The sequence below is a fragment of the Echeneis naucrates genome, chromosome 6, assembly GCF_900963305.1.
Source record: "Echeneis naucrates chromosome 6, fEcheNa1.1, whole genome shotgun sequence".
In the NCBI taxonomy this organism is placed as follows: Eukaryota; Metazoa; Chordata; class Actinopteri; order Carangiformes; family Echeneidae; genus Echeneis; species Echeneis naucrates.
The window spans coordinates 15,876,690-15,903,987 of NC_042516.1; the positions used below are offsets into that span (position 1 = coordinate 15,876,690).

At 45.0% G+C, this 27,298-nt stretch overlaps 1 protein-coding gene across 1 annotated transcript; it reads left to right on the top strand.

Annotated features, from left to right (window-relative positions):
• Window positions 1–853: 853 nt before the first annotated feature.
• grin2db (glutamate receptor, ionotropic, N-methyl D-aspartate 2D, b) lies at window positions 854–26,761 on the top strand. Its single transcript, XM_029503789.1, has 17 exons — window positions 854–1,141; window positions 1,478–1,684; window positions 2,701–2,967; window positions 6,237–6,565; window positions 8,070–8,184; window positions 11,830–12,035; window positions 12,630–12,798; window positions 14,029–14,182; window positions 14,638–14,763; window positions 15,658–15,887; window positions 16,246–16,406; window positions 18,142–18,211; window positions 18,325–18,442; window positions 22,523–22,758; window positions 23,561–24,128; window positions 24,237–25,114; window positions 26,147–26,761. The coding sequence occupies exons 1-17, from the start codon at window positions 854–856 to the stop codon at window positions 26,759–26,761; spliced, it is 4,737 nt and encodes a 1,578-aa protein (XP_029359649.1).
• Window positions 26,762–27,298: the final 537 nt, after the last annotated feature.

A 27,298-nucleotide genomic window follows, 5' to 3' on the forward strand; every position in this document is an offset into this window, starting at 1 on the left:
TGTGTGTGTGTGTGTGTGTGTGTATGTATTGGCTAACATATTAACCTTGTTATCTTCCAGGTAGTTATTATCTTTCTGTATGGTTATTTGTATGGTGTGTGTGTGTTGTAGTGTGTCTATATGTTTGTAGATTCCACATTAACCCCCATGTCTCTTCATCATTGAAGCTCCTCTGTGGGCAAAGTGTAGCCATGCATTCACCTTGTGTGTGTGTCTGTGTGTGGATGCAGCATGTGAGGGCGAGTGTGTTTACACTGATCTTAATTGTTGTTATCATTCATGCAGCACAATAACCACCTCCACCCTCATCCTTGTCTCTGCCTGCCATTAACTCTCTCACCCTCCTTCGCTCTAACGGCCAGTTTCTATTTTTCCTCATATTGTTCCTTCTCAGCCTGCAGCTTAAATAGCACCCATTTCATCTTCTCACTGTCTTGCTTTTTTCCCTTCCCTCTATTGTATCTTTCCCTCTGCATCCCCATATTCCTTGTCTGATGTTTGCTCCAGCCAAAGCTAACTGTTTCAGCCCACGGATGGATTCAGAATTCAAGACTCTGTGTTGCCTTTACGCAGCCTCTGATCAGTTTCTGTCTTTAGCACTTTCCCCTTCTCATTCTTGGTTTCTATTCCTCCCTCTATTTTCTTTCTTGCTCCTGTCATCCAGTGTTCTTTTTCCCACTTGATTTGATGCCCGGTGTTCTGAACACTGTAGGAAAAGCGAAAACACAGCAGAGTCTAACTTAGTCTCTTCTTCACCTTCTTCTTCTTCTTCTTCTTCTTGCTGTCTCTCTTTCTTTCAGGCACCCTCTCTTAGTGCGATAGATATCTGCCTCCCCCCCCTCGGCAGGTTGCCATGGTCGCCATACCTACTCTCTCTCTCCTATTGGTCCTGGCAGAGTGGGCAGGTCTGGTGGACGCCTCCCCCCACCTCCTGCTCCGGCCCAGCCCGCGGGAGCGTGATGCAGGGGCCATGATGAACTTCAACATCGCTGTGATCCACGCCGGTGCTACGGTGCAGGCAGAGGCAGCGGTGGCGGGGCCTGGGGGAAGGGTGCTTTACCCTGGTTTTGGCCGGGTATATGGCTCCCTTGGGGAGAGCGTGGTCACCCAGTGGGGCTCTGCTAACGTCATCTGGCTACAGGTTGGACACTGTCTCCTCTATCTAATGTTCATTCAACCTTACTTGAAGGCAGGGAATAACAATGGCCATCCATTATTCATACTCACTCTCATTATTGGAGCTGAATGGGCAGCGCGCTGCTGCTGTTGTGTGGGCTCCGCTGAATGAGTGTGAGTTTGGCCCTGCTGACCACAGCTTGTATTGCTTGCCAGACATGTTATGCATACTACAGACATCATCCATATGAATAACACAAAGTGAAGACATAGTGCCATAGTTGGTCTACTCTATTTCTCTCTGTCTTTTTCCATCTCTATCTGTTTCTCTCTCTCTCTCTTTTTCATGTTCATGTTCCAGGTGAATGACAGTAGTCCTAAGACGGTCCTGTCCCAGCTGTGTGAGCTGCTGGCGGCGCGGCCCCTGCAGGGTCTGGTTTATGAAGAGGAGAGGCCCCCTCGCACAGCCTGGGGTCCATTGGCTCCCATGCTGGAGTTTGTCTCAGCGCAAACAGGACTGCCCATAGTGGCTGTAGGAGGGGGAGCGGGGCTGGGGAGGATGCCTCAGGTAGGAGGAGGGAGGTCAGGATCGGGGTGGGAGAGGAAAGAGGAGATGTAGCAACCTGTGTGTGTGTGTGTGTGTGTGTGTGTGTGTGTGTGTGTGTGTGTGTGTGTGTGTGTGTGTGTGTGTGTGAGCGATGAGGATAGATGCCACAGACAGAAGTGATTTTGCAGTTTCAAATGTGAGGATCTGCCAATGGGATAGTTTTAATCAGGTGTTTGCTGTATACTGAAGCAGTATGGATTGACAGCACTATGAATGGAGTGTAAAGGCTGAACTGCTATATTGCCACACTGTACAATGTCACAATGTCACACACCCTCTCTGTGAAGAAAAGGTTTTGGGAAGTGCCGGTGGGACGGAGGGGAAGTTGAAGGTCAGGGTCACTGATCTGTTGAAACTCTGCAGTGTTTGATCTGTAAATGGCACCAACTGGGGCTGTTGCACTGCCTCTGATGTTCCTGGGAGGGAGGCAATGAGCGGACATGGGTGTGTGTATAAGTGAGCAAGGGTGTTTGTGTACGTTTGTGTTTAAGTGTTCGTGCATGAGAAGAATTTGGTGCCCTGTGCTTTGCACCAGAAAATGGGGAAACACAAAGCACTGCATTTGTGCTTACATATAACAGTTTTAGCTAACTGACTCTTGATGAAAATGAATGAATGAAAATCGGAGCACTTTGATGAACTTCCCTTGAATATTTTCCCTCCCCTAGTCCTCATCCACTCCCATCCTCTAAACAGACTTTTTAGAAACACTCCCTTTTGGATGTCATCTGAGAGTTTGTGCAACAGTCCAAGCTCCTTTAGCCCTGCAGCTGAAAGAGCGCTGCTGTTCCATGAAAAACATCAAGCCCCGTGATGCCTTGATGTTATGCAGAACGATGGAGCAGTCCAGAGAGTTGTAGTTTTTTGGAGAGAAAGTGCTGCCTATTGCTTGCGCCCTGCATTGCAGTTAAGACTCAGTATAACTGAGACCTGAGAACAGTTTTTAACCAAATCTGCTGCTCTCTTTCCCAAATCAGGAATCAGGTTCCATCTTTCTCCAGTTCAGTTCCTCTACTGCCCTCCAGTTAGAGGTCATCTTTGAGGTATTGGAAGAATATGATTGGACCGCCTTTTCCGTGGTGTGCACGCGTCACCATGGCTACCAGGATTTCCTGTCTGTGGTGGAGGGCCTGACGGACGGCTCGTTCATCGGCTGGGAGAAGAAGAGTGTGGTGATCCTGAACGTGACCGACGATCCTGGGGGGGCACGCACGCGCAGGCTGCTGAAGGAGAACGAGGCGCAGGTGAGACAGGGGGGAGGGAGGGGGGAAAGGGGGGAGGAAAGGGGAGGAAGTGCTGCAAGTATCATTGGGGGCCCCCTTTTTGACAGGTGGCTTCCCAGCTTTTTCCTTCCTTCTTCGTCTCTCCCTCACCCCCTCCGCATCTCTCTCTCCCCTCTCTCCTCTATCCCTCTGTTCTTCTCTTACCCTCCCATCTGCCAAGGCATAAAGAGTCCAGTAGTACAAGAAACCACAAGTCAATTTGATCTGGCCGGTTGTCATGTGGCTTTGTATGAAGAGTTATGGTGTGTAAAGTGCTAAACAAGTTAAGAAGCAGTTCCTGTTAAGTAGCTTTAAGGTTGGAAAAACATCTTAATCCACAGCGTCTGACAGTCTTACATACATTTATATTCCGCGCCAGCTTGTTCCACCTCTTCACTGTGGACACTTGTTAAAACCGAGTGGATATTTACTGCTAATGTTGTTGATGTCCTGTGCGTCTTTTCATCCATACTTTAGGAAAAAAATAAATAAATAAATAAATCTCCGCCTTCAGTCAGCCTGATGTAATTGGTATCTGAACTTTGGCCACAAGAATGTCTCCACATGTTCCGTGGAATCAAATAATCTTTGTCAGTACATTGAAAATTTGTAATGTATGGCCCACTTCAAGGAGATGAACATGGCTTGCTTACGCCGTCTTTTTTCCTTTTTTTCCCCCCAACGAACAGACTTTTATAACTCATGGTTCTTAATCACTCTGCCTTGACTTCACTTTGATTTGGTTACTCTATATATTTTTGCAGCACATAAAGAGTTGATAGGGCCAGAAAACTCACCCTTGTATTTTATTCTCCCATTAATTTATTAACCCTAACTAGAATGACTTGTGGTTTTGGTTTGTACCTCTGTTGCGATTCATTCCTCCATACTGTATGCCGGCTCCCTTTCCTTGCCAGTAGCTTGCATCTTCTTTCAAACTTCCACCTTCCTTCCTGTGGCTTTTCACTCGCTAGATACTGTTTTCCTCCTTTGTCATTCCTTTTATTTTTTTAACCCTGTCAATCTTGTTTAAACTACCTATTTGACCCCAAGGTCCTCCTCTTCAATTCCTTCACTCATCTCTGTTTTCTTATGCTCATGTTGCTCCCCTTCTTCCTTCTCTGCCTCCCCTCGTTCTGTGCTTCTTTGCCCGGAGACAAACTCACTCCTGTCTGCTGCTTTGCTTTTCACCTCCTCCATCTCTGTATGGCTGTCTTTCATTTCTTCAATCCATTGGTCCATCCCACTTGCACCATGTCTCCCCGGCCACAGACTCTGCCCTCCATTGGTTCAGTTTAGTCTGATTCCCAATGTCACCGCTCACGTCCCAGCATGGCCACTGCAGCTCTGCGTGTGTGTGAGCGTGTGTGTTTGTCTGTAAGTGTGTGCTTGTGTATTGGATTCTTTGGACTCCACTCTGCTAGTGTCACTGTTAATATAACGTACTGCCTGCAGCGGGTTGCCTATATGCAGTGCTTGCTTTTGAAACCTATTACTTTTCACAACAGCCCCCATTCCTGTAGCTTTTCTCCACTGCAGGACTAATAAATGCTTGTGATTGCTTAGTGATGCTGTGTATGTTTGTGTTACATGCACTCTCTCTCTTTGCCACATGATAATGTCTCCTACACTGTAGATGGCCCGATGCTTGTGTCTGGGTCAATTTCTACACAAATCTCTCACTGTCTATCTTTTGTCCCATTCTTCTTCCAGCTTCTGCCTTGTCAGTATTTCCTCTGCTCTCTCTGTTGTATGTTTTTCTCTCTTTCCATTTCGTGTCTTTAGATTTTGTGTATGTCTGTTTATAACTCAGATTCTCTCCTTCCCTCCTTAATTCAGCCTCCCTCTCTGTTTGTGGCCTTCTCTCTCTCCTCCTTCCTCCTCCTCCTGTCACTGTCATTCCATGCCTAATTCACTGGAGGTTTATTGGCATACAGGCAGGATTGTTTTGCCAAGCCATTACAGTTCAAAATTCAATGAAGGCACAATTCTCAAAATATCCTCTCAGTCTGCCCTACCCGACACACACACACTACTCCTCCATGAAAGACCCATTTTCCTCTTTTTTTGTCCTTCAATTCCCCTTTGTCTTGTTCCCTCACTCCTAATTTAAAAAATCTATTTCTTTTATTTTAAGCGCTCTTTCGTCTTTCTTACTTCTTGGGTATTTGTCAGCATTTAACCTCAGCTCTGCTTGTTTCCATCTTTCCACTTAGCTCAGCTTCATCTTCCTCTTGTCAATCCTCTCCTTCTTTCTCCTCTAACCCCTTAAAACACGCTTTGGTCAACCCTCAGCCCTGCCGTCCTCAGCTGTCTTTACCTCAGAACTCGCAGCAGAGAAAATACATCCCACCTTCATTGCTCTGTCTAGTCGGCCTTGCTCTCTTGAATTTTTTTTTTCTCTGTTTCTCCCAAGCATCGCTCCATCATCTGTATCCCTCTTTCACAAATATCTTATCCCTCCAGGCCCCGATTTCACCAAAATATGTCATCTTTTGCCTTTTTTCCCCCTGCCCTCCTCCATTCTGATCTCCAAGGATCGACTACCCTTTTTTTCCATCTATGATTACTTCCCTCCATCCGCTTCTTTTTCCCCCTTTTGTTTACTGTTGTCACCAGCTCTCTTCTCCACTCTGCTTTTAATAACATATGTCAGAGTTTGACCTCTTCCCCTTTATTTTCCCTCAGGTGTGTTTGGTCTTTTACCAGCACCCCCACCCCCCCACCCCCCACCCCCAGGCTTCCCTGCCTCTACCTCTCTATTTCTCTGCTCTACTGCTTACATTCATTTCTTTTTCCCTTTCTTGTTGTACCCCTGTTTCATTATTCATAACTAAGTTGTTTCATCAGGCCCAAGCTCATTAACCACCACCCTCCATTTCCTTCTACACTTCCTGGTTAGTACATGTCACATGTTGCCATGCCATGCAGTCATCCCCCTTGCTGGGATGTCTGTACCCAAATCCCATGCACCATATCACATTAGCTTACTGCTACTTTGTCACTCCTCACTCCTCCCCCTGTATTCTTGTTTTTTTCTTTGTATGTCCTTTTCTATCTAACCACCCCATCCCTTGCGCTTAGGTGCACCTTTTCGCCACCTCTATCTTTCACCCCTCACTTCTCCCAACCTATGTCTCTGTCCATGTGTCCCCTGTCCCCTCCTTATCTCACTAGCGTGTATGTGTGTGTGTGTGTGTGTGTGTCTTCCCTCGTCCCTGTTCCCTCCCTGCCTTCCTACTGTCCTCCAGGTACGTTTGCTGTACTGCTCCCAGGAGGAAGCTGAGCTGGTTTTCCGAGCCGCCTGGGCTGCTGGTCAGGCCGGAGCCTCACACATGTGGTTTGCTGTGGGGCCAGCTCTCTCAGGTTTGGGCATGGAGAGCCTGCCCCGGGCTCTGTTTGCTGTGCGGCCCCAGGGCTGGAGGGATGAACCCCGCCGGAGGATTGCTCGGGGTGTGTCCGTGCTGACTCATGGGGCAGTGGCAATGCGCAAGGATTATGGATCCACGGGTGGACCGAACTTTGTCACCAACTGCATGACGGATGCTAATCAGACCCAAAGACTTCGGGGCAGGATGAGGTGAGACAGCGATAAGAATAAGAGAAAACGTTTAAAGGCAGGTGAGGAGGAAAGGAAGAGAAATATTGGGTTTGAGGGTAAGTACAAGGCAGTTAGCAAACTCCAGACAGAAAGTGTGAAAAGGGAAGGGAAGAAATAGAGACAGGATGGGGTGTATTCTATGAAATGAGTTTGCGCGGGGGCAGCACGGGGCCTTAGTGGTTCGCGTTGTTGCCACACAACAAGAACATCCCAGGTTTGGTTCCCGGGTCTGGGGCCATTCTGTGCGGGGTTTGCATGTTCTTCAGGTACTCCAGTTTCCTCCCACTGTCCAAACACATGGATGTTTGGGTTAATTGGTGACTCTAAATTGTCCGTAGGTCTGACTGTGAGTCTGAGTGGTTGTTGGTCTCTGTCTGTCAGTGTGTTGGCCCTGGTGACCTGTCCAAGGTGTGCCCCTCCCTCACTCAGCGTGAGCTGGGATTGGCTCCAGCACCCCCTGTGAACCGGAAAAGGACAAGCAGTAGAAGATGAATGAATGAATAAATGAGTTGGCTCGGTGCCAGAATGAGCTGGAAGGTGTATGGGTGGAGTTGGTAGATTCAGTGTCAGAGAGCAGGCACTGGGGGGGAGTTCTGAATTTGGAGTTGGCTATCATCCATGCAAAATAGATGTTGTTGGTGCGTGTAGTTGTGAGTTGGCAAAATTACCCCAGCATCTGTAGCAAGCGGACCATATCTCATGTATATTAATGAACAGGCTTTAATATATTCCTCGTAGGCTGTGCAAACAGACAGCAGTACGCTGTAACAGGTAGCCCAAGTGGTTCCTGTTCTCATCTTTGCTCATTTGTAGTGCCACTCATTTCTGCTCTATGTAAACACGACACACATGACATTGTACAGGACAGCAACTGCAGCTTTTGTGAATGTTAGAATGAGCCAAACAAGAAATGAATTAACTTATTTTCACAAAATTAAATGAACCAGAGCACAAACATTGTGGCAAGATTGTTTGTAAAGTAGAGTATGTTTGAGGAGGAAGAAGTTCTTATTTCTTTTTTTTTTTTTTGCAGTGCTATCTGCTGTTCACTGTCTGTAACTGCAAGCTGGTGTTCCACCTCAGGCTTTCTGTCATGTGGGGAAAAAAAATCCAAAAAAACTTTCAAATTTTGTGTTTTGAAGTCGGCAAAATGACACGAGGAGACAATTAGAAGGTCTGTCCTGTGTTATTATTGGATGAACTATAGAGCCTGCAGCTGATGCAGAGAGCAGCAAAGACCCCGACACTTCTGCACGTCTGATCATTTGTCTGTAGTCTTGATAAACAGACAAGCCCCGACTGTCACACGGAGGTGCTGTGATTTCTTTTCAAGAGGGAGGAGAGCATGGCAGGCTTTCTTATTCATGATATGTTTTCTCCTCAATTTCCTCTAAAATGCAATTAGTTAATTTCCTGATTATGTGTTTTCTGTCCGTTACTCACTTTCCTCCTCCTCCTTTTGTCTCCATTTATCCGCATGCAGGTATTTTAACAACATCACACTTGGTGGTCGAGACTACTCCTTCAATAGTGATGGTTACTTGGCGAACCCATTCCTGGATGTAATTTCATGGACACCTGGACGTGGATGGGAAGATGTAAGGACATGACATGGGTTCTTCATGTCTAACCATGCTTTTCCTAATTCATATAATTGTACTGCCTATTAACGTTGCACTGTTTTATTGTTGAGGCTATAATTTTACTCTCTGCGATCAAGTGCATGGACAAAGCGCCCGGCAAGTTGAACCTGCCTCTGGTTTTGGACTGATTCAAGAACATTATTCATGAGTCTTAATCTCTCTGTGTTAGGGTTAGGAGGAAGCAGATCTATGCTGCAGCGGCATTTGAAATGGGTCACATGGGTTTATGATCATGTAAAGTTCACTATGGCAGAGGAGAGGGGCTGCTGACCATTTGACTTTGTGTGCTGCTGTGCTCGTTCACTGCTGTCTCTTGGTTAAGGTGCATGTGAGCATACAATACTGCAAATGCATGAATACACACGCATATGTAGAGCCTAGTGGTGAAGTGACAGATACCTAATAATATTGATTGGCTGATTAATTGTTTAAGTGAGAGCACATGACAAATATTTTCACTGAGCAGAACAAGTAATATGCCTTTCACTGTGGGCTCTGGGAGAGAAGGCAGGATCAATTAATCATCACAGGATTAAAATATTAGTTTATACGTGTTCAAGTATAACCTGGAAAATGAAGGGAAAAAATTTGTGAGGCTGCAGAAGTCTGAGAAGTGGGTTTGTCTTTTTTTTGCAATTTTCCCTCTTTGTCTGTTTCTCTAGGCAGTGCTTCCTTTACAGCCCACTAGATTTCACTAACTTAAGACTGTTCAGTCTTCAGATAAAGTGAATTTGGGATTGTGTTTCTAAACAGAATGTGGACTATGGATTTTGTGTGAACAGGCAAACAGTCTCACTAGAAAGAGATCACCTAATAGCCAGTAATCAATAATGAAAGTAATCATTAGTTGCATAGTGCAAACATGGAACACAATGTTCTGCTTTCGTTCTGTTTTCTGCCCGTGTTATCAGGTTTTAAATTTTAATCCACATTTAAATAGCGATGAAAATTTGTAGGTGTCTTAGCCATTGTTTTGTGCGTTTAAGTGTCTTGTCTGCACAAATGTAAACTCTGCTATCAAGCACCAGTACCCATGGCATATCATGCATATTCTATAAAGCCGTGGTTTGTTCAGAAATCCCTAATACGAAGCCTTGTCACCTGTTGGAGATGTTTTCTCTTTAATACGCCGGGATTTTACCCTTGTCAGTGTCAGAAAAGAGAGCGATGCTCATTTTCTCAACCACACAGCAGAAGCGCCTCAACACCACCATGTATATGCATAAAGACACACTGCACCCTCAGAACCTACATTCTGTAACTGCACATTAACACAAAACAGCAAAAATACAAATACAGATGCTTCCACTCACGCACACAAGCACAAATATACACATCGGTGGTTCTCAGCCTCCTGCTGGTTTTAACAGCCCACCAGAGTCCAGTCACAGCATGTTGTAACTTGCTGACTCCTGCCATATCCCTCAAATCCCTTTCAATTAGAAGCTCCTGCGCTGGTCCTTCGATTCTGTTCTAACCCAGGGTACGAAACCCACCCACGTACGTACACACCCTCACTCACTTACACACACACTATGAGGATAAGACGCCTGTATCTGCCTATTATGCACATCCACGCTGTTGGCTCTCCCTGAATATTTAATGTTCTCTTTACAAGACTGCACCATTACCTAGAGCCCGGGAGCACCCGGCTCAGCTTACTGAAACACTGCAAACTAGTACTGAAGGTTGTCCAGCATTAGCATGGCTTGCTTAGGCTATGGAGGTTGCAGACAGTACTTGATGTTCCAGATCATTAGCAGAAGTTAATCAACATTTATTAACTTCCCCCACATCTGCTTGTGGAATATGCTTTTAGGTTAAAGTGGTTCTCAGTCCTTCAACCTTTGGAACCATGGTCAAACTACTAAAATGTTCCAGCAACTTGAAAAGTGGGAATGTTTGACTGTTTATTTCCCTGATGGTCGGGTTTTTTTCTGAGTATCTGTCTGATTGGGAGTAGAATGTTCTCCCATAAGCTCTATCTGTTTCCTGTCTGTGTTCCCTGAGTGCATTTTGATTGAACGGCTGTTGCGGAGCTGTGGTCGAAGTGCAGTCAAAGCACCATCATTGTAGCCACCTCCTCCCCCTCTCACTGACAGGCAGGCGGGCGGGCAGGCTGCAGAAAGCTGCTTTACATTACTCTACTGGCATGCTTAAGCATTCACATTTCTATGTTTTTGTTTTGCTTTGTTTTTTTTATATGCACCTGTTTACGTATATATACTTTTCTGTTTTTGCATGATTGTAAACAATATGCACACATACTTTGCTTTGCGTAGAACACCTCAGTTGTCTTGCATGCCAGGTTTCACAAAAAAGAACAGAAAAAAACAAAAAGAGACTGAATCTTTTTGGGTGTGGTTTTGTCTTGTGCTGCTTTCAAAAGTCTCAATATCCCAGCCAGAAGCATCTCACACATCCAGAGTGCATATAAACTATGCAAAGAAATAGGAAAACAATGACACAGCCAAAGGGATGTTTGACAGACATTTTCAGGTCAACAGTGGACACGGAACAATGTGGCCTCACAGCATCATCCACAAACAGATATATATATATTTAAAAAATAGCTTTTTGAAATAGCATCCGCAGCATTGTGTATATCCTCTGCACAGGCTTTTTTTTTCAATATGTGAATTTCTCTCGTAATGCATTTTGACTAGAGCTTCAGATAAAAATTCTTAAATGAGACCATAACTTTCAGGCTATCCAGTGGCTTAGAGCTACTTCTTGCCCCAGAAAAATCCCAGTTACAACCACTACCTCACTGAAGACCCTTCTCTGTATGTATCTGGTTATCCTGATCAAGCTTTAATGCTTAATTTTTTTTTATTTATTTTTTGGCCAATGTCTGATTTTTGCACTAAAGAAGATAACTAGCATGAAGACATCTGGAATAGCCGCTGTGGCCCCATCAATGAGTATAGCCTTTACAGATGCAAAAATGTGTCAGGTAATTGCTACCATCTCAAATGGCAATTATATATTAAGGCTGTTCTACTGTAGAGTCAGTAAACATCGTGTATATTATCTGTAATATATAAACAAATCTTGTTGTATGGCCCTGCAGTAAATATTGCCTTTATGGTGCTTGTAAAGTCAGGTTTTATTGAGATATACCACTATATTCTATTTAGAAATTAACATTTAATAGACAGCCACCTGAATTTTGACCTTGAGTTGATGTGATATTTTCTTTTTTGCTATACACAATAAAAAGTACATCTGTCCAGATCTGAGCTAAACAGCACTAAAATCACAAATACCTAATTATCCCCCACACATATGCAAAATAAAAGTGTGTAAAACAACCCATTGTCACAAGCAAGAGGTATTAAAAAAAACAAAAAGGAAAACAGACATTTCTTAATTTCTTCTAAAAAAGAAATCACAAATAAATTCACCTGTTTTACTAGATCCTGTGCCACTGTGAATGTGGTCTTGTTTTGTGTCTCTATTGCAGATGACCTAATTTTGTGTATCGTGATCCATTACAAAACCCAATAAACAAAATAAAAAAAAATACCTGGTGTGTTTCAAAATTTGTGCATTTGTGCCCTCCACCATAGTCTAATGTTTCTGTGCTTGTTCCTCCAGGTAGGCTGGTGGGAGAATGGTGTGCTGAGGCTACGGTACCCAGCCTGGTCCCGCTACGGGCCATTCCTCAAACCACCCGATGATGCCCAGCATCTGCGTGTTGTTACGCTGGAGGAGAGACCATTTGTCATTGTAGAGTTGGCGGACCCTGCTTCGGGCACCTGCATCCGTGACTCAGTTCCCTGCAGACGACCTCTTAATGCCAGGTTTGAATAAATATATTATAAGTCTTGTGTTTATGTGTTTTACTGTGATGTTACAGATTTTTCTTCTATACCAATTTTTAATGCAAATTAAATAATAATAATAATAAAGATAAGTAAGAAGAATGAAGGGAGAAGTAGCAGCCTCTCTGCTTTATCAACCAGTTGTATGAATAGAGTTCTAAAGCTCTCATGACGCCGTCCAATTGAGGGGACGTCAATCACCCATCAAAGCTGTGGTCTCTTCACTGCCTGACCATAATCAATAACAGACTGCTCTCCAGAGGATCAGTGAAATGACTCAGGGGTCTGGAATCAGATATGGCCACAGTGGAGCTTTATGGTTCATCAGCTTCTGCAGCGATGACAGCACCTATCTCACAGGGGTCGATCAAACTTGTCACTAAGGCCTTGGTCACAATATTCCTTTTTCTGTGACCATTTCCCTCTCCTCTCCTCTCCTGCCCCTTTCCTTTCCTTTCCCTTCCTCTCTTCTTCTTTCAAAATCCATTACTCCCTAGCCAGATGCAGTTTTTAATGATTTTTGTCTGATGCAATGGATACAATTTATTAATAATGTCATCTCAACTTTTCCAGTGCCATCCATGATGGTGTCGCTCCCATGAAGCAGTGCTGCAAAGGCTTCTGCATCGACATTCTCAAGAGACTGGCCAGGATTGTTGGTTTCACCTATGACCTTTACTTAGTGACTAATGGGAAACATGGGAAAAAAATTGATGGGGTTTGGAACGGCATGATTGGAGAGGCAAGTCTCTGTGTTTGTGTTTCTGTGAGTGCGTTTGTGTTTGTGTGTGCCTTTGTTTCTGCTTGTCTGCCTTCTTGAGCTATGTGGTTTCATTGGCTGCTTTGTATCGCTTGTGTGTGTGTGTGTGTGTGTGTGGAGGGGGGTATATTTGTAGCTCTGTTTTGTGTTGCATATTCACGCAGCAAGTCACATAGTAGCATTCCTCAGCCTGTGCTCCTGTGTCCCAAGTGACCCGTCAAATACTATCTGTCACAGCAATCGCTGTGAAAGTTATGGCCACTTACCCACTGCCTGCAATCAGACAGCTATCATTTATTACACACAAAACACACAGAAATGTTTGGGCACAAACATATGTAATAATGTATGGTTAAATCATTTAGAGATCACAATGAACACAGAGACAAACATTCACACAAACATTGTCAGACACCGCCTGGCAAGTTGCAATTAGTCCCCAATATTTTCTTGGTAATACTCACTGAGGTCATGCTCTCCCATCGCAACAAGATACAAATGAAAATAAGAAAAACAAGAACACGGAAACAGGGAAGCAGAACAGACATGCACGTACACAGAGTGAGATCGATACGGAGGCTGCTGTTCCATTGAAGCCCCCACTGTTTCTGTCTTTGTCCCAGAGGAAACTTGCCAAACACCAGTTGTCACAGGTTCCAAAACAGTTTCACAGCGCTCTCCTGCTCAATCATTTCTAACTTGAACCCGGGCTAGAACTGTCTGTGGGATCTATTTTCATATGCAGAAGGCCAAGTGAATTTAGTTTTCTCAAGCTAATGTCAGTGTTTTGATCAGATGTTCCAAAGCCTGCCATTCTTTGATCAGGGAATCCAGAGACTTGGCAAAGTTTGGAGGAGGGTGCTTTCCTTTCTGCTTCGCTTCATTTTTCTGCTGATTTGCTCTGAGTAGTGGATGTGCCACGAGTAATATAGATTAACATTTCACTTGGACAATCAACAATACAGTGATTTGGGGGTTTTTATAGATGGTGATGTGGAGAAGATGAACTCAAACTCATTTTGTATGATAATGAGATGCACAAGTGACAATTGAAGTATTTGTGCCGGACCTTATCTTTGGCCTTTCTCATGCAGGCACATCAGTGTATGGAAAGGGCCTGACTGCAAAGGACCTGGACAAGACTTGTTTTGAACATCATTGAAAAATTACTCATAGGATTTCTCTTTTTCCGCTGGTTCTTGTCTCATTTAGGTGGTGTACAAGCGAGCGGACATGGCCATTGGCTCGCTGACTATCAATGAGGAGAGGTCGGAGGTGGTGGATTTCTCAGTCCCTTTTGTGGAGACTGGGATCAGTGTCATGGTTTCCCGCAGCAACGGCACCGTATCACCATCAGCTTTCTTAGGTAAGAGGCTCTGTTTGTGGGAGGCGTGTAGATGATGTACAGAATCTGATCTAATTGTAAAGTGTTGAGTTTGCACAAAAAGGCTAAGTCTTACAGACTTCTGATCTTTAACATTTAGATTAGCTGTTACTTTTTCTCAGCTGCCTGTCTTTCCAACTTATACTTTCACTCTGTCAGCAGACTCAAAACTCCAGTCGGTCAAAAGTGTTATTGGCCTATAGACTGCATCGAGATGATTGTTTAAAAAAAAAAAATAAAAAAAGAGAGAGAGAGAGCGAAACAGTGTTTATGGATTTGTGGAGAATATGTTTGCCCCAATGGTTGTTATATCACTGTATATTTACTGCATACCTGGTATACTGCATTTAGGACATAATTTGCAGAGTTCATTGAATCTGCTTGTCCCAAACTGTTTAATGGGCTGTTTTCATATGTTCTTTTTTACCCCTTTAAAGAACCCTACAGTCCAGCAGTGTGGGTGATGATGTTTGTCATGTGCCTGACTGTGGTGGCAGTGACCGTCTTCATTTTTGAGTTCTTCAGCCCTGTGGGTTACAACCGCAGTCTCCAGAATGGCAAGAGTGAGTGATGGTTGTAAGCTGTCTGCCTTTCCTAGCCCGCTAGATGGGTTTGCCTTCAGTCCCCTTCTGTAGTCTCATTTATCAAACAGACAAACACTGATCACACTTCTGGAATATGGTTGGACACATTTTTTTAGTTCATGCTTTTAAAAAAAAAAGAAAAGTGTTTGAGTGATTTTCTTATTGACTGGTGAGTCGTCACAGTCACAATGAACCAATTGAAACTTTCGCTTCATAGCCTTCAGTTCTAAACTGTGAATTTGGCGAAGAGGAAATTATAACTCTAGCGTTTGAAATGCATCAAGGTATTCTCAATATTGAAGCAGTCATTTATTATTTAACAGCGTAGTTTGTACCCCTGTGATATTTAGTATGCCTCATGCCTCAGCCCAATACTCAACTCACCTCTTTTACTGCATGATTTCTGTGCTCTACATAATTTTACCTGTCTGCCCCCCGTCCCCCACCTCCACTGCCCGTCACACACACACATCCCTCTCAGTTGCTCTCATCGCTCTCCCCTCTTCCTCCTTTACTCCTGCTGTATGGAGGCAGGGCCGTTTGACACCCTTTGAATGGTGATTTGCAGCATGCAGTATAATCATTTGTAAGATCACGCAGCAGTGGAATTTATCCTTGAAATGAGAAGTCACCGCCTTATGAGCTTTGGTGTCAAAAGCCTGCCACATATTTTTGTATACAGTAAACTCATTTTACAGACAGTTCAGGGAGATTTAATTTGAATCTGCTGCTGAATAGACAATTGTGCCATGTACTGGCTGGATTGCTAGGTGAGAGGAAAAAAAAGGTTATGTTACAACTATTCATTATGCGCTAAAGTCTCTCTTTATTTCCCACTCTCTCTTTCTCTGTTTCCACTGTCATTCTGGGCAGAGGCTGGAGGATCTACTTTCACCATTGGAAAGTCTGTTTGGCTTTTGTGGGCCATTGTCTTCAACAACTCTGTGCCGGTGGAGAACCCCAGAGGAACCACTAGCAAGATCATGGTGCTGATCTGGGCCTTCTTTGCTGTCATCTTTCTGGCCTCCTATACTGCTAACCTGGCAGCTTTCATGATCCAGGAGGAGTACATTGACACAGTGTCAGGCCTCTCGGACAAGAAGGTACTTCATTGCTTGAATACTGATTAAGGAAGGAAAGCAGAAGGAGAATTAAAGTATTAGGGGGAGCCAAATCCCATGCATTTGAATGTTAAATTGATTAAAGCACAGGAATTTAGAAATGAATAAAATCTAATTTAATATAACTCAATTACCACAGTTCTTCAACACTTAAAAGACACTTCGAAATTGTACTTTAAGTCCACGCACTGCTCTCCTTTTTAGATTTTACTGTGCATACAGTGTTATAAGTTAGTCTTGAATGTGGACAGAAATAGGTCAGACAGCTTGGTGTACAGCCTGATGTGTCTCATGCCCCTTCCACTTCCCTCCCTCCCCTCGCCTCCCTTTGCTTCACTAGTTTCAGCATCCTGAGGAACAGTACCCACCTCTGAAGTTTGGCACAGTGCCCAACGGGAGCACAGAAAAAAACATCCGCTCCAACTACCCAGATATGCACCAGTACATGGGCAAATACAACCAGAGAGGAGTGGAGGATGCCATACTCAACCTAAAGACTGGGTCTGTGTCTGTTTAAGCACAATTGTTCCAACGTCCTGCAGGCATATGTACAGTATAGGAATATGTCTCTGTTGTTGTTTGCTTGGGAGATAAAATCATTCAGCCTATACAACACTGTGCAACATTAACCAAGAATCTCGCATAACAAATGACGAAGATCCCCAAACAAAACAAAAACAAAAAATCACATAAAAATATAAGGGAACAGAATAGTTTGTCTTAAACTGCAGTAAACTGTAAATTTCACCAAAATGAAACTTGTCATTAAAAAGCCAATCCAAGATGTTGCCTTCAGTCAAATCAAAATCAAAAGCAAATCAGGATTCTTCAATGTTTTATTTTCAGACACTGGAGGTCTACTTAGGAGGTAAACCAAAACAGAAGAACACAAAATTCTATTTCTCAAAAAATAAAAAGGTAGAATAAGCTGGATTTAATTATTTAAATAATGAAGAAATTTAAATAATTATTGAAAAGTGACTACTGAACACAGTCTACAATAGTTCAGATGAAGATAAATTCACAGAATCACAGAATACTCAGAAGTTAAATTCATAAAACTTTGAAATGTTCTCTTCAGATTAAACAACAGAATTAAACTCGCATTAAAAGCTTTTCCTCAGTTGTGATCAGATCCGCTCACAATATAATCTCACCACAAGGCCCAGTCAAAAAAAAACTATTTATGTACATCAAGCCATCTGATGATAATGCATCTTGTCTGTATAGACATGATTTAAATTTTTTTTTTTTTTTTTAGCAGACAGAGTTGTGTTATTCTATTTGTTTGTAGTATTGGACTAGCAGGCTATCACACACGGTGGCATTCCTTTTAACTTTGACTATCATTTCACATCTTTTTGTCACACTTGCTGCTTTCCTGCACTATTTTCTCACCTTTACTCTCTTCCTCTCTCCAACTTCTCTGCTATCTCCACCCACTCACACAGTGCGAGCAGCATTTCCCTCTCCAGCTTCTAGTTGAATTTCTATCACCCGTCATGTGTTGGATAATCCCAGTTTACTTTATCCTAAGCCTCTGTCATCATTCCTCCCTCTTCATTGCCTTGATGCCGCAATTATAACATGTGTTAACATGTGCAAAAAATAGAAACTTCTGCTTTTCTCCTGCTGTCTTTCTGTTAGTTTCTTTCCAGTCCTCTCACTGCACATCTGCCCAGCTATCTCAACATTTCTTTCTTTCTCCTTTCAGCCCACCCTTTTCCCTCCCAGTGCGCTTTCTCAGTGTGTCTGTATTTAAACTTTATAATCCTCATCACTCTTTGGCTCTACCCCATGTCTTTTCCCCCTGAAGTGTGTAAATCTTTCCCCACTCTCTCCCCCCGTCACTGTGCTCTTCGCACTGCATAAATCCCGATCCTCTGCTCCTCCGCCTCCTCCTCCACCACCTTCACACTCCTTCATAGTCACACATCTTTCCCTGATGTCTGCCTTATTTTATTCTACTTGTGTTTTCAATCTCTCCACCAAACCTGCTTTACCATTCCACCCTTCCTCCCTTTTTTTTGTTATGATTTAACTTTTTATGCTCTCTCTATAATTCTTTGTCTGTCTGCTGGTTTGTTTTTTTTTTTTTTGCACATCAACTCTCTTCACAGGTACAACACAAAAATCCACCTTTATACCTCCTCCCCTGCCCCACTTGGTCGCTGCATCCTCCTGCTCTCTCTCTCCCATTAAATGATGAATGAACTCCGCTTTGATCCCTTTACAGGAAACTGGATGCTTTTATTTATGATGCTGCAGTATTGAACTATATGGCCAGGAAGGACGAAGGTTGTAAGGTGAGAACACTTTTACACTTTTACTCACATTCTGTAGATTCAACATATATGTGTGTCTTTTACTACTTAAAAAAATAAAAAATAAAAAATCTGCACATTGTCCTTTTTCCAAGGTGATGACCATAGGCTCGGGGAAGGTTTTTGCCACCACAGGCTACGGTATCGCCCTGCACAAAAACTCACGCTGGAAACGTCCTCTTGACCTGGCCCTGCTGCAGCTAGTGGGAGATGGTGAGAACTGTATATGTGGAGGAGAAGGCAGAGAGTGAAATAGTCCAATGGAGGGACAAAAGGAAGGTTATGGGTAAAATGACAAGATAGAGAAACAAGTGCCAGAGTGGTACATGAGTGGGAGTGGATGGAGGACACAAGGGGGAGATGAATGAGAGGATGTTAAGAAGTGGATGGGGGAGTATAAGGTGTGGAGAGAGTAATGACTTTAGGGGGTTTTGATTGTGACAGAGGGAATAATGGTATGTCGGAAAAGGGCTGATGGTGCCGCTAAAGAGGTTTGAAGGTCTCTTTATTGGCTAGAAGAGAGGAAGAAAAATAATATGGGTTGTTGGGAGCAAGAAAATTTTTATTTATTCATGCCAAGCAAGACAAAAGTGGCTTGATTCTGTAGGTGAAATGCACAAGTTTCCCCCCTTTTTTCCACTCATCTCAACCCATCTGATGTTTACTCTTTCACCTTTTTCTACTGTAGCTCGTAGAAGAAGAAGAAGAAGAAAAAAAGAATTACATGTGTGAGTCAGTGTTGTAAAAAACAAATTGGATCATCATAACTTGTGCAGCGACAGTTTTATGCTCATTAGAGATTAGCTGAGACCGACTGAGAGCGGGGAAGTGTGAGGAAAAAATAACTGAGCAGACACACCTGAAAAAATCCTGAACATAAGACATAGAAGGGAGATGCTGAGAGAGAAGCAGTCAAAAAGCAGATCAGAGAATTGAATAATTGATAATTATGGGGGCATTATTAGCACATTGTCCGCTGCAAAGAGTTTTGTCTCAAATTAATCCGCAGGAGGACAATTTTTTGTGTTTTACAGAGAGAATCTGTTTTTAGCAACAGTTGCAGGTACACAAATTGTAATTTTATGCATTTTGGCACATGTATGTCCCAATCAGATTCTTCTCGTTTGGTTTTTCCTTGTGCTTTAAATCAGCTTTGCTTATGGCGCAGATGACAAAGCCTTTTAGCAGTTTCTGGCACAGAGATGTTTTAGCTGCTTACACACTGATAATGCCAATTTGGTGCCAAAATCTATTAAAAAGACTGATACCTAGAGCTGAATAGCTAGACCTGGAGAGGGATGTGTGTGTTTTTGTGTGTCTGCAAAAAACAAAAAACAAAAAAAACAAAAACAGAAAGCAGAAAGCCCAGACAGCTCTGACTACATCTGTTGTTTCTTTTAATTTATGCCCTTTTCCTTACATCTGTTCTGCGTTAACATCAGTGAGTACGCTGGATGGATTCGGTTACAGGATGCACAGGGTTCTAGTCATAGACTGGCATTATTGGAGCGGATTACTAAAGAAGAGGATTAGTTTGTTTGAATGTGAAGGCAAGGGGTGGGGGCTCACATGCAGCATGCCCCCTCAACAATTGCCCTGCAGGTCAAAGACTCGACATCACACCTTCAGCTGGGATAAATCATGTCACCGTTTTGCATCATTATTGTACCATGCTGTGTTGAGTCATATCATTTTATGACTGCATTAGAGGATAGAGGGGCACTAGAGAAGTCTGCTGCTGCTTTGTCAACACAATGAGTGTATTTTTCTTCCCATTGTAGCTTCTGGTGGTTCATACCGCAGCTTTAAGAAATTGTCCAGTGATCTCACTACAACTTGTTTCCAGATAAAGGGGGAAAAAAAAACAACCCAGAAAAATTCCTGAGTAGCAAGATTTCTTTTTTCTTCCATTCTTATCAGTTCTACTTCTATTTTTTCCATAGTATCATGATTTTGAATCCAAGAATACATTATTCAGTAAGTAGACGTGAGCTGGGTTTGCAGCTCTTGGCTGGCAGGAAGTTTTTCATTTTCTTTTCTTTTTTCAAAAAATCTTGCAGTGAATGCAGAGAGGTTTGTCATGTTATGATAAAAGCAGAGGATTGTACGGGTCATGCTTTGCTGCTCAACAACTGTGGAGCTCAGCATCTCTGGACATGTCTGGCATAATGCCACATTTGGCACACTGCAAAATGCATACAGACACTTCAGGCGCTACACACACAAACGCACTGTTTCCTTTATTAAATAATGTCTTTGTGGTGGATGCCAGCCATGCGTTTGCAGCGTGCCAGCTCTTCCTGACCTGACCTGCCAGGAACGACAGAGGTGGAGTGTGGATTTGACACACCTGTCAGATTTGGCAGGCCTGAGCTTGCTGCAACTGAGAAGTAGAGACACCCCCCCCATCACAAAGGTCTGAGGGAAGGAGGAAACAGGCACAGTGAGAAGACAGTCAGGGTTTGGAAAAAGGGAGACGAAAAAGAACAAGATGAATCACTGGATGTCAAGTGGCAGGAAAAGCCATGAGATGAGACTTAGAGCTTACAGAAGGGATTTGGCTAGGACTTGGGAAGTGGAGGGAAGACATGAGACTACCTGTTTATCTGTACCCTTCACTCAGCACTTGCTATTTTCACAACAGGCACCTGTTTGGGTACATTGCTGCCAACGAAGGTCAATGACACTGATAAATCCTCTTCAGTGGGGATACTCTCTGAAGTTAAAAACCAACCATTGTGTCTTGGTGTGTATGAGGGAATCTGAGTTGAGTCATTACCTGAATCTGCCGGTGGGCTGCAGCAACACCGTGTCCATCTGTTGCTGTAGCTGGAGGCCACGGCTGATTGGCTAATGATGTTCTACAGGAGACACATTAGCCAGATCACACAGATGACTGAGTCGGCTTCATCTAAGCTACATGAGCAGGGCTAATGATGGCAGAAACGAAAAGGCCAGAGTTGGTGCTTTCTCAGAGCAGTGTAATGTTGCAAGTGGACGTGTGGCTCGTCAGCTTCTAAACCCCACTTTAACTGTTTGATTGAATTACTTCAGAGACTGTAACATGTAGTAAAATGGAACCTTCAGACGTGGTTAGCGCAGTGCTTCCCATCCTGGTATTGCTATTAGTGTAACAAAAAGCTCTCATTATGAGATCCGTGGGAGAATATGCCTCTTTAATTCCATCATGAATCATATACTGCATCTTCTGGTTGTCCATCACTATGGTTACACCAGCAACCCCCCTCATCCAATCATGTTTAGCAGGGCAGCTTGTTGTCGTCAGACCAGTCAGATCATAGATGACAGGACAGAGCTGTGGGTGAAGTGGTTATGCCTTGTTCCTGGTAGGTTAAATGGGAATCTTGAGTCCCCCAGAGCTTTACCACCTTGATGGAGATTCTGACCCTCCCTCCAGCACAATTAAATGATTATGATCTTTTCCCCCTGCCTCAGGCCCTGTCCATCAGGGCTCTCTCTCTCTCTTTCGTCACACTTTTCCCCCATTTCCTTTCCTCTCATCCCCTTCAAGTTGAGCAGCATTCCCATTGTTTGTCATAAATACACAATTTCAGCCTCTCATCCTCCGTCTTTGTTTTCCCACTTCCAGCTCTGTCCAACTCTCTATGTCTGGACAGAGAAAAAATGCCACTCGCTTTGTCTTTATAAACTATTCTTCCCAACTCACTCATTACCTCTCTCCCTCTCATCTATGGTGGTTCAACCTATCCAACCATCTCGCTGTGACTCTTGGTCTCCTGTTTCTCCTCCTCTTCTCATTTACCCTCAGTTACAATGTTGAGATTAGGTTGTCGGTGCCATTTTACTTCTCAGTGCTACCTTATTGTTTCGGACTCTCTCTCTCTCTGTCTCTGTCTCAGTCTCCTTCCTCTTTGTTACTTTGAATACAGTGGTGCCTTTTCTATTACTGACCTCTGACCTTGAGGAGTCACCTTGGGTAATGGGCAAACAACATGTTAGTGCTTATCTATCTATCTATCTATCTATCCATCTGCCTATCTGTCTGTCTGTCTGTCTGCCCGCCTGCCTGTCTAATCTTGAAATAACCCCATGCCTTCCAGCCTTACTTCTCTCATCCAACATGATCCCTCCCTTCATCTCTTAACCCCTTTCAGTCTTGAGATTTCCTGATCTTTCTATTTTAAGGATATTCACTCATTTTTATCTCTTGCTGTCTTTTTAACCCTCTCTACTTTTACCTGCTTTTAACTTCATCCATTTCCTTTTCCCCTCTTTTCTTCCTCATCCTTTCCCACCCATATCCTTCTCCAGATGAGATTGAGATGCTGGAACGTCTCTGGCTCTCAGGTATTTGCCATAATGACAAAATTGAGGTGATGAGCAGTAAACTGGATATTGACAACATGGCTGGGGTCTTCTATATGCTGCTGGTGGCCATGGGCCTCAGTCTGCTGGTGTTTGCCTGGGAACACTTGGTTTACTGGAAGCTACGCCACTGCATGGCCACCAGCTCTGGCAAATTGGACTTCCTCCTGGCAATTAGCAGGGTAAGTGTTTTTCCACGCTAAATATCTGACCGTCTTTATTCTAGTAAAAACCAGCAAGCATGAAGATTTCTTGCAGTATAGTTCACCTGAACAATGTTGCACTAAAACATCTTTACAAACAGAAAGCTGTGTGTGTACCCATGTTCACACACACACACAAGCATATGTGTATCTGCCTGTATGTGCCCTTATCTGTCCCTGAGTGTGAGTGTTTGAAAGTGTGAGGTCTGAGGTCAACTCAATTCCACCCAGTCAATTCACAAGATTAATTGAAATTCAATTCTGCTCACACCCTGGATATCCGTTTCCTTTGACAGTGACCTTGACAGCAACACTCCACGCCATACACATGATTATTGTAGATTCCCTTACGCTCTCCCCTTTTAAACCACTCTGATTGTAATTTATGCATTTATGTATGCAATTTCATTAAACAAGCAACACACAACAGCACTATAAATAGGGATGGATGTTTATCTGAAAAATAGCAATCTTGGGTTTCTTTTGAAAACTGGAAATTAATTGTGTTGCTGTTGTATGATTTTCATTCTCATCCACTCCACTCTCTCCCTTTCCTTTATCTCTAATGTACAACACAGTGGCTTATTTGCATGTGTAGTATCTGCATGTTGTTATACTTTTTGCAAATGTATTCCTGTACCATTATACCCAAATAAACCTTTAATCTTTTTCTTCCAAAAAAAAATAGATACATTCATTTATTTTTCTCAGTTAAGTAATTATCCTAATATAGCCACATTTTACATAAAGTAAAGTGACTTTGTTTTCTCTCTTTTGTTAGGGCATGTATAGCTGTTGTAGCTTCGAAGATGAAACAGCACCAGGTGGAGCTAAATCTTTACCTGCTCATCACCACACTGCAATGGTTACTGTCCCATCCCAGTCACATATTGTCTCAACGTCAATGACCAACCCAGCTATTGCCATGGCGCAACAACAGCAACCGCCACAACAGCAGCAACCACAGCCCGTCTACAAAACACCTTTACCGGGATCTCCTCCCACGGTGGTGCATTCTGGGACAGCATTGGGACCATCCAACACCCCAATTGCTGGTGCACCTCTCCCTTGCTCCACCTTCCTGCCACGGCCGGACCGCAGACTGGCTGTGGTGGATCGCTGGAGGCTGCCCAAATCTGCTACAGCTGCTAATCCTATGGCTGTAAGGGGGACCATCACCGACATGGGACCCTTTGCTCAGAAAGTCCCACCAAATTGGGCTTCAACTGCTGGAGGGGGTGGGGGACTTGATGGCTACAAGAGATACTATGGTCCCATTGACCCTGAGGGACTGGGGCCCTGCATGGAGCAGCAGGCAGGGTCCCAGACCCCCAAGACTATGCCCAGGGGCCACCCCCAGCCACCTCCGGCCAGTGTGGCCTTCTACTCTGAAAAGGGCATGGACCATGGGGTGGGGAAGAGGGTGGTGGGAAGTGGCAGCGGAGGTCAGGGGAAAGGGGCCACTAAGTCTCTGGGCACTCCCAGACTGCCTCCTAAGAGTCAGGCCCCTCTGCCCCCTACACCCCCACTGCCACACCCTTCTCCCCCTCTTCCCTCATCCTTCTGGAGGAGGCGCAGGCCTAAGAAGCCCAAAGAGCCTGGAGGGCCGCTGTACGAGAACATTCTTCCCCTGGGGCGGAGGGGAGGAGCACGTGATGGAGTGAGGGAGGGAGGAGGGAGGAGGGCACGCCCACTCTCTCCCCCGCTCTCACTTCCTGTGCCAGTACCCCTTAGCCCCTCGTATACCCCTCCCTCGCCGTCTGCATCCTTGCACTACACGTCTTCATCTTCTTCGTCAACCACGTCATCCACATCCACATCTTCATCTGCCTCATCTTCTCGCTCCACTTCTCCCACCTACTCTTATAGCTCCTCCAGGAGCACGCGGGACAGGACTGGAGGAATTGAAGGAGAGGATGATGACGACGATGATGAGGAGCTCACAGAAGAGTCGAGCCTCCTCCTTGGCAGGGGGAGGGAGAGGGAACGTTCAATCATCCGGCCTCGTTCCCTCAGCCATGGACGGCTGCCACCACCTATACCCCCCAGGAAACCACGCAGTTCCTGGGGTGACAGAGAGAGAGAACGAGAAAGGGAGAGAGGGGGGAGCCAACTGTCCCAGCTCCAAGAGTGGTGGGCAAGCTGGAGTGAGAGAGAGAGGAGTGGAACTGGTGGAGATGCAGAGAGGCAAAAAAGGGAGAAGAAGAGGAGAAAAGAGAAGGAGAAAGAGAAGAAGAAAAAGAAAAAGAACAAAAAGAGGAAAAAGAGAGAAGAAAGGGAGAGAGAGCGAGAAAGAGAAAGGAAGCGGCGGAAGGTGAAAAAGAAGAAGAAGAAGGCACTAAAGACAAAGAAAAGAAGGAAATCAATAGGGGGGAAACGTTCTGAGCCGGAGGAGGGTGACGCAGAGCCAGAGAGGGAAGGAGATGGAGAAGGAGAGAGGGAGGGAGGAATGCAAGACTACTCTTCCTTCTCGGCTCCGTATCGCTGCTCATTTGGGGAGAAAGGGCGGGATTCGTGGGAAAGAGAGAGGGAGAGAGGCAGGAGAGAAGGAGGAGATGAAGGCAATGACAGGGAAGAGGAGGACAGCGGCAGAAGCAGAGAGAGACATCCCAAATCCTCACGGCCTCATTCCAGACATCGCACCCCCAGTAAGCGCTACCCCAACCTCAACAAACTCCCAGCATCAGTCAAATTTTGGGTTAATGGAAGAGGAGATGACGCTAATACTCCGCCATCATCCCTCCACCCGCTGCTTCCATCCTCCAAGAGGAGAAGAAGTGGAGGGATGGACAGAGACGATAGTGGTAGAGTTGGGGAGCGGCGTCCTTTGTTAATGCATTATGAAAAAGAGAAAGCACAGACAAGAGAGGGGCTGTCCTTCCATGAGTGGGACTCTGAATACGATGATGATGATAATGATGAGGAAGAGGAAGAAAGGCAGAGACTAAGGGAGGAAAGAGGAAGGAGAGCAGGTCGGGGGGCAGTGTCTGAGTCGGAGAGGGACAGGGCCAGGGTAGAGGAAAGTTACTCAGATGAGGGCTCATCAGGGGAGTTTGGCCGTTTTGAAAGATACTGGGAGGGAGGTACAGGGGGGAGCAGCACTGGAATAGGAGGCATAGGTGGAGGAGGGTGGTTCTTTGGTACCTACCCCTCCAGAGAGAAAGGGGGCAGTATCAACAGTCGGGATGATTCCTTACTAGGAACCCGGGCGGAGGGATGGATTGGTGCTGATTTCTGGGGTTCAGGGCCAGGTGTGGGTTGGGGATCAGAAGGAGGGAGTGGAGGGCTTGGCTCACACTGGCCACCACCACCTGCAGCCTTCCCTCCTCCTAGAAGATACTGGTCAATGGACAAAATCCCTGTGAAGGGGGAGAAGAAATGGAAGAGTGGAGGAGGGAAGAGCAAAGGTAGAGCTAGGGACAGAGGGGAAGAAGCAGGACGGGTCACCATGTGTTCCTGTAACCTTTACCCACAACCCCATCCTTACCCACATCCCCACAGTCGCCCACACACCTCTCACTCCAAGAGAGGAAGCACAGCGCTTTCCCATAGCCAGGAAGATCTTCTCCCCCACTGCCACAGCTTCAGTGGGGGTTCGCGCCCCAAGCCTATGCCTCCCAAACCAGATCCCAGTCAGGCCAAATCTGGCAGCCAATCTAACCTCAGCCTCAGCACACAGCCCACAGATCATCCACCGCAGCCTTCGCCATCACCGCCCCAGCAGCCGTCCATGTCTCCCACATCCCTTCCGATGCCCATACCGCCTCCACCCTCCTCATCCTCTGTCTCGCCACCAGCAGGGGTAGGGATGGCAGGCCAGGGCCAGGCTCAGGCTTCAGCCAGTGCCAAGCTCCAGTATCAAAGACTGCGCTCAGTGCCACAGCCACGGAGGTTCTACTCCCCACACCTGCCACTCAAAGCCAAGAGCCTTTGCTCGCGCAGAGGGTCGGCACATTTCTCGAGCCTGGAGAGTGAGGTATGACAGGGGGAGAGGAGAGAGGGAGATGTGGGAGCGAGCACCACTGCTACTGAGACCCGTGGCGCCATGGCAGCAGGAGTGAGTGGGAACACCAGAGATAGCGCTGCCTTGGTGACCATAGGTAATCAATTAGCAACCATCACTGCGGGAACTAATCTGGATAACAGCTCTAGTGCTGACACTACTTTGTGTGAGAGCAATGCTGCTGCCAACCGTTCCATTGTACGTGTTCTAGTGAGGGCGACAGTGAGACGCCACACCAGGGTGAGCTACATCCGTTTGGATGGTTCCCATGATGACGAGAGTGAAGGTGAGGCTGCATTACTGGGGACCGCAGCCCCAGAACTTCTCCTCTGCTCAGAATTGAGCTTTGTGATGTCATCTTCGGTTGTTCTCCCCTCCCCGAGTCACAACTATGGATAAAAGTAGTCTCCAACCTGTGAGTAATGATGTCACATTTATACACAAACTCACATGCACGAGCACACAAAACAGATATATGCTCAAAACATCTCCCTCCCTCTGGCTTTGAGAACACAT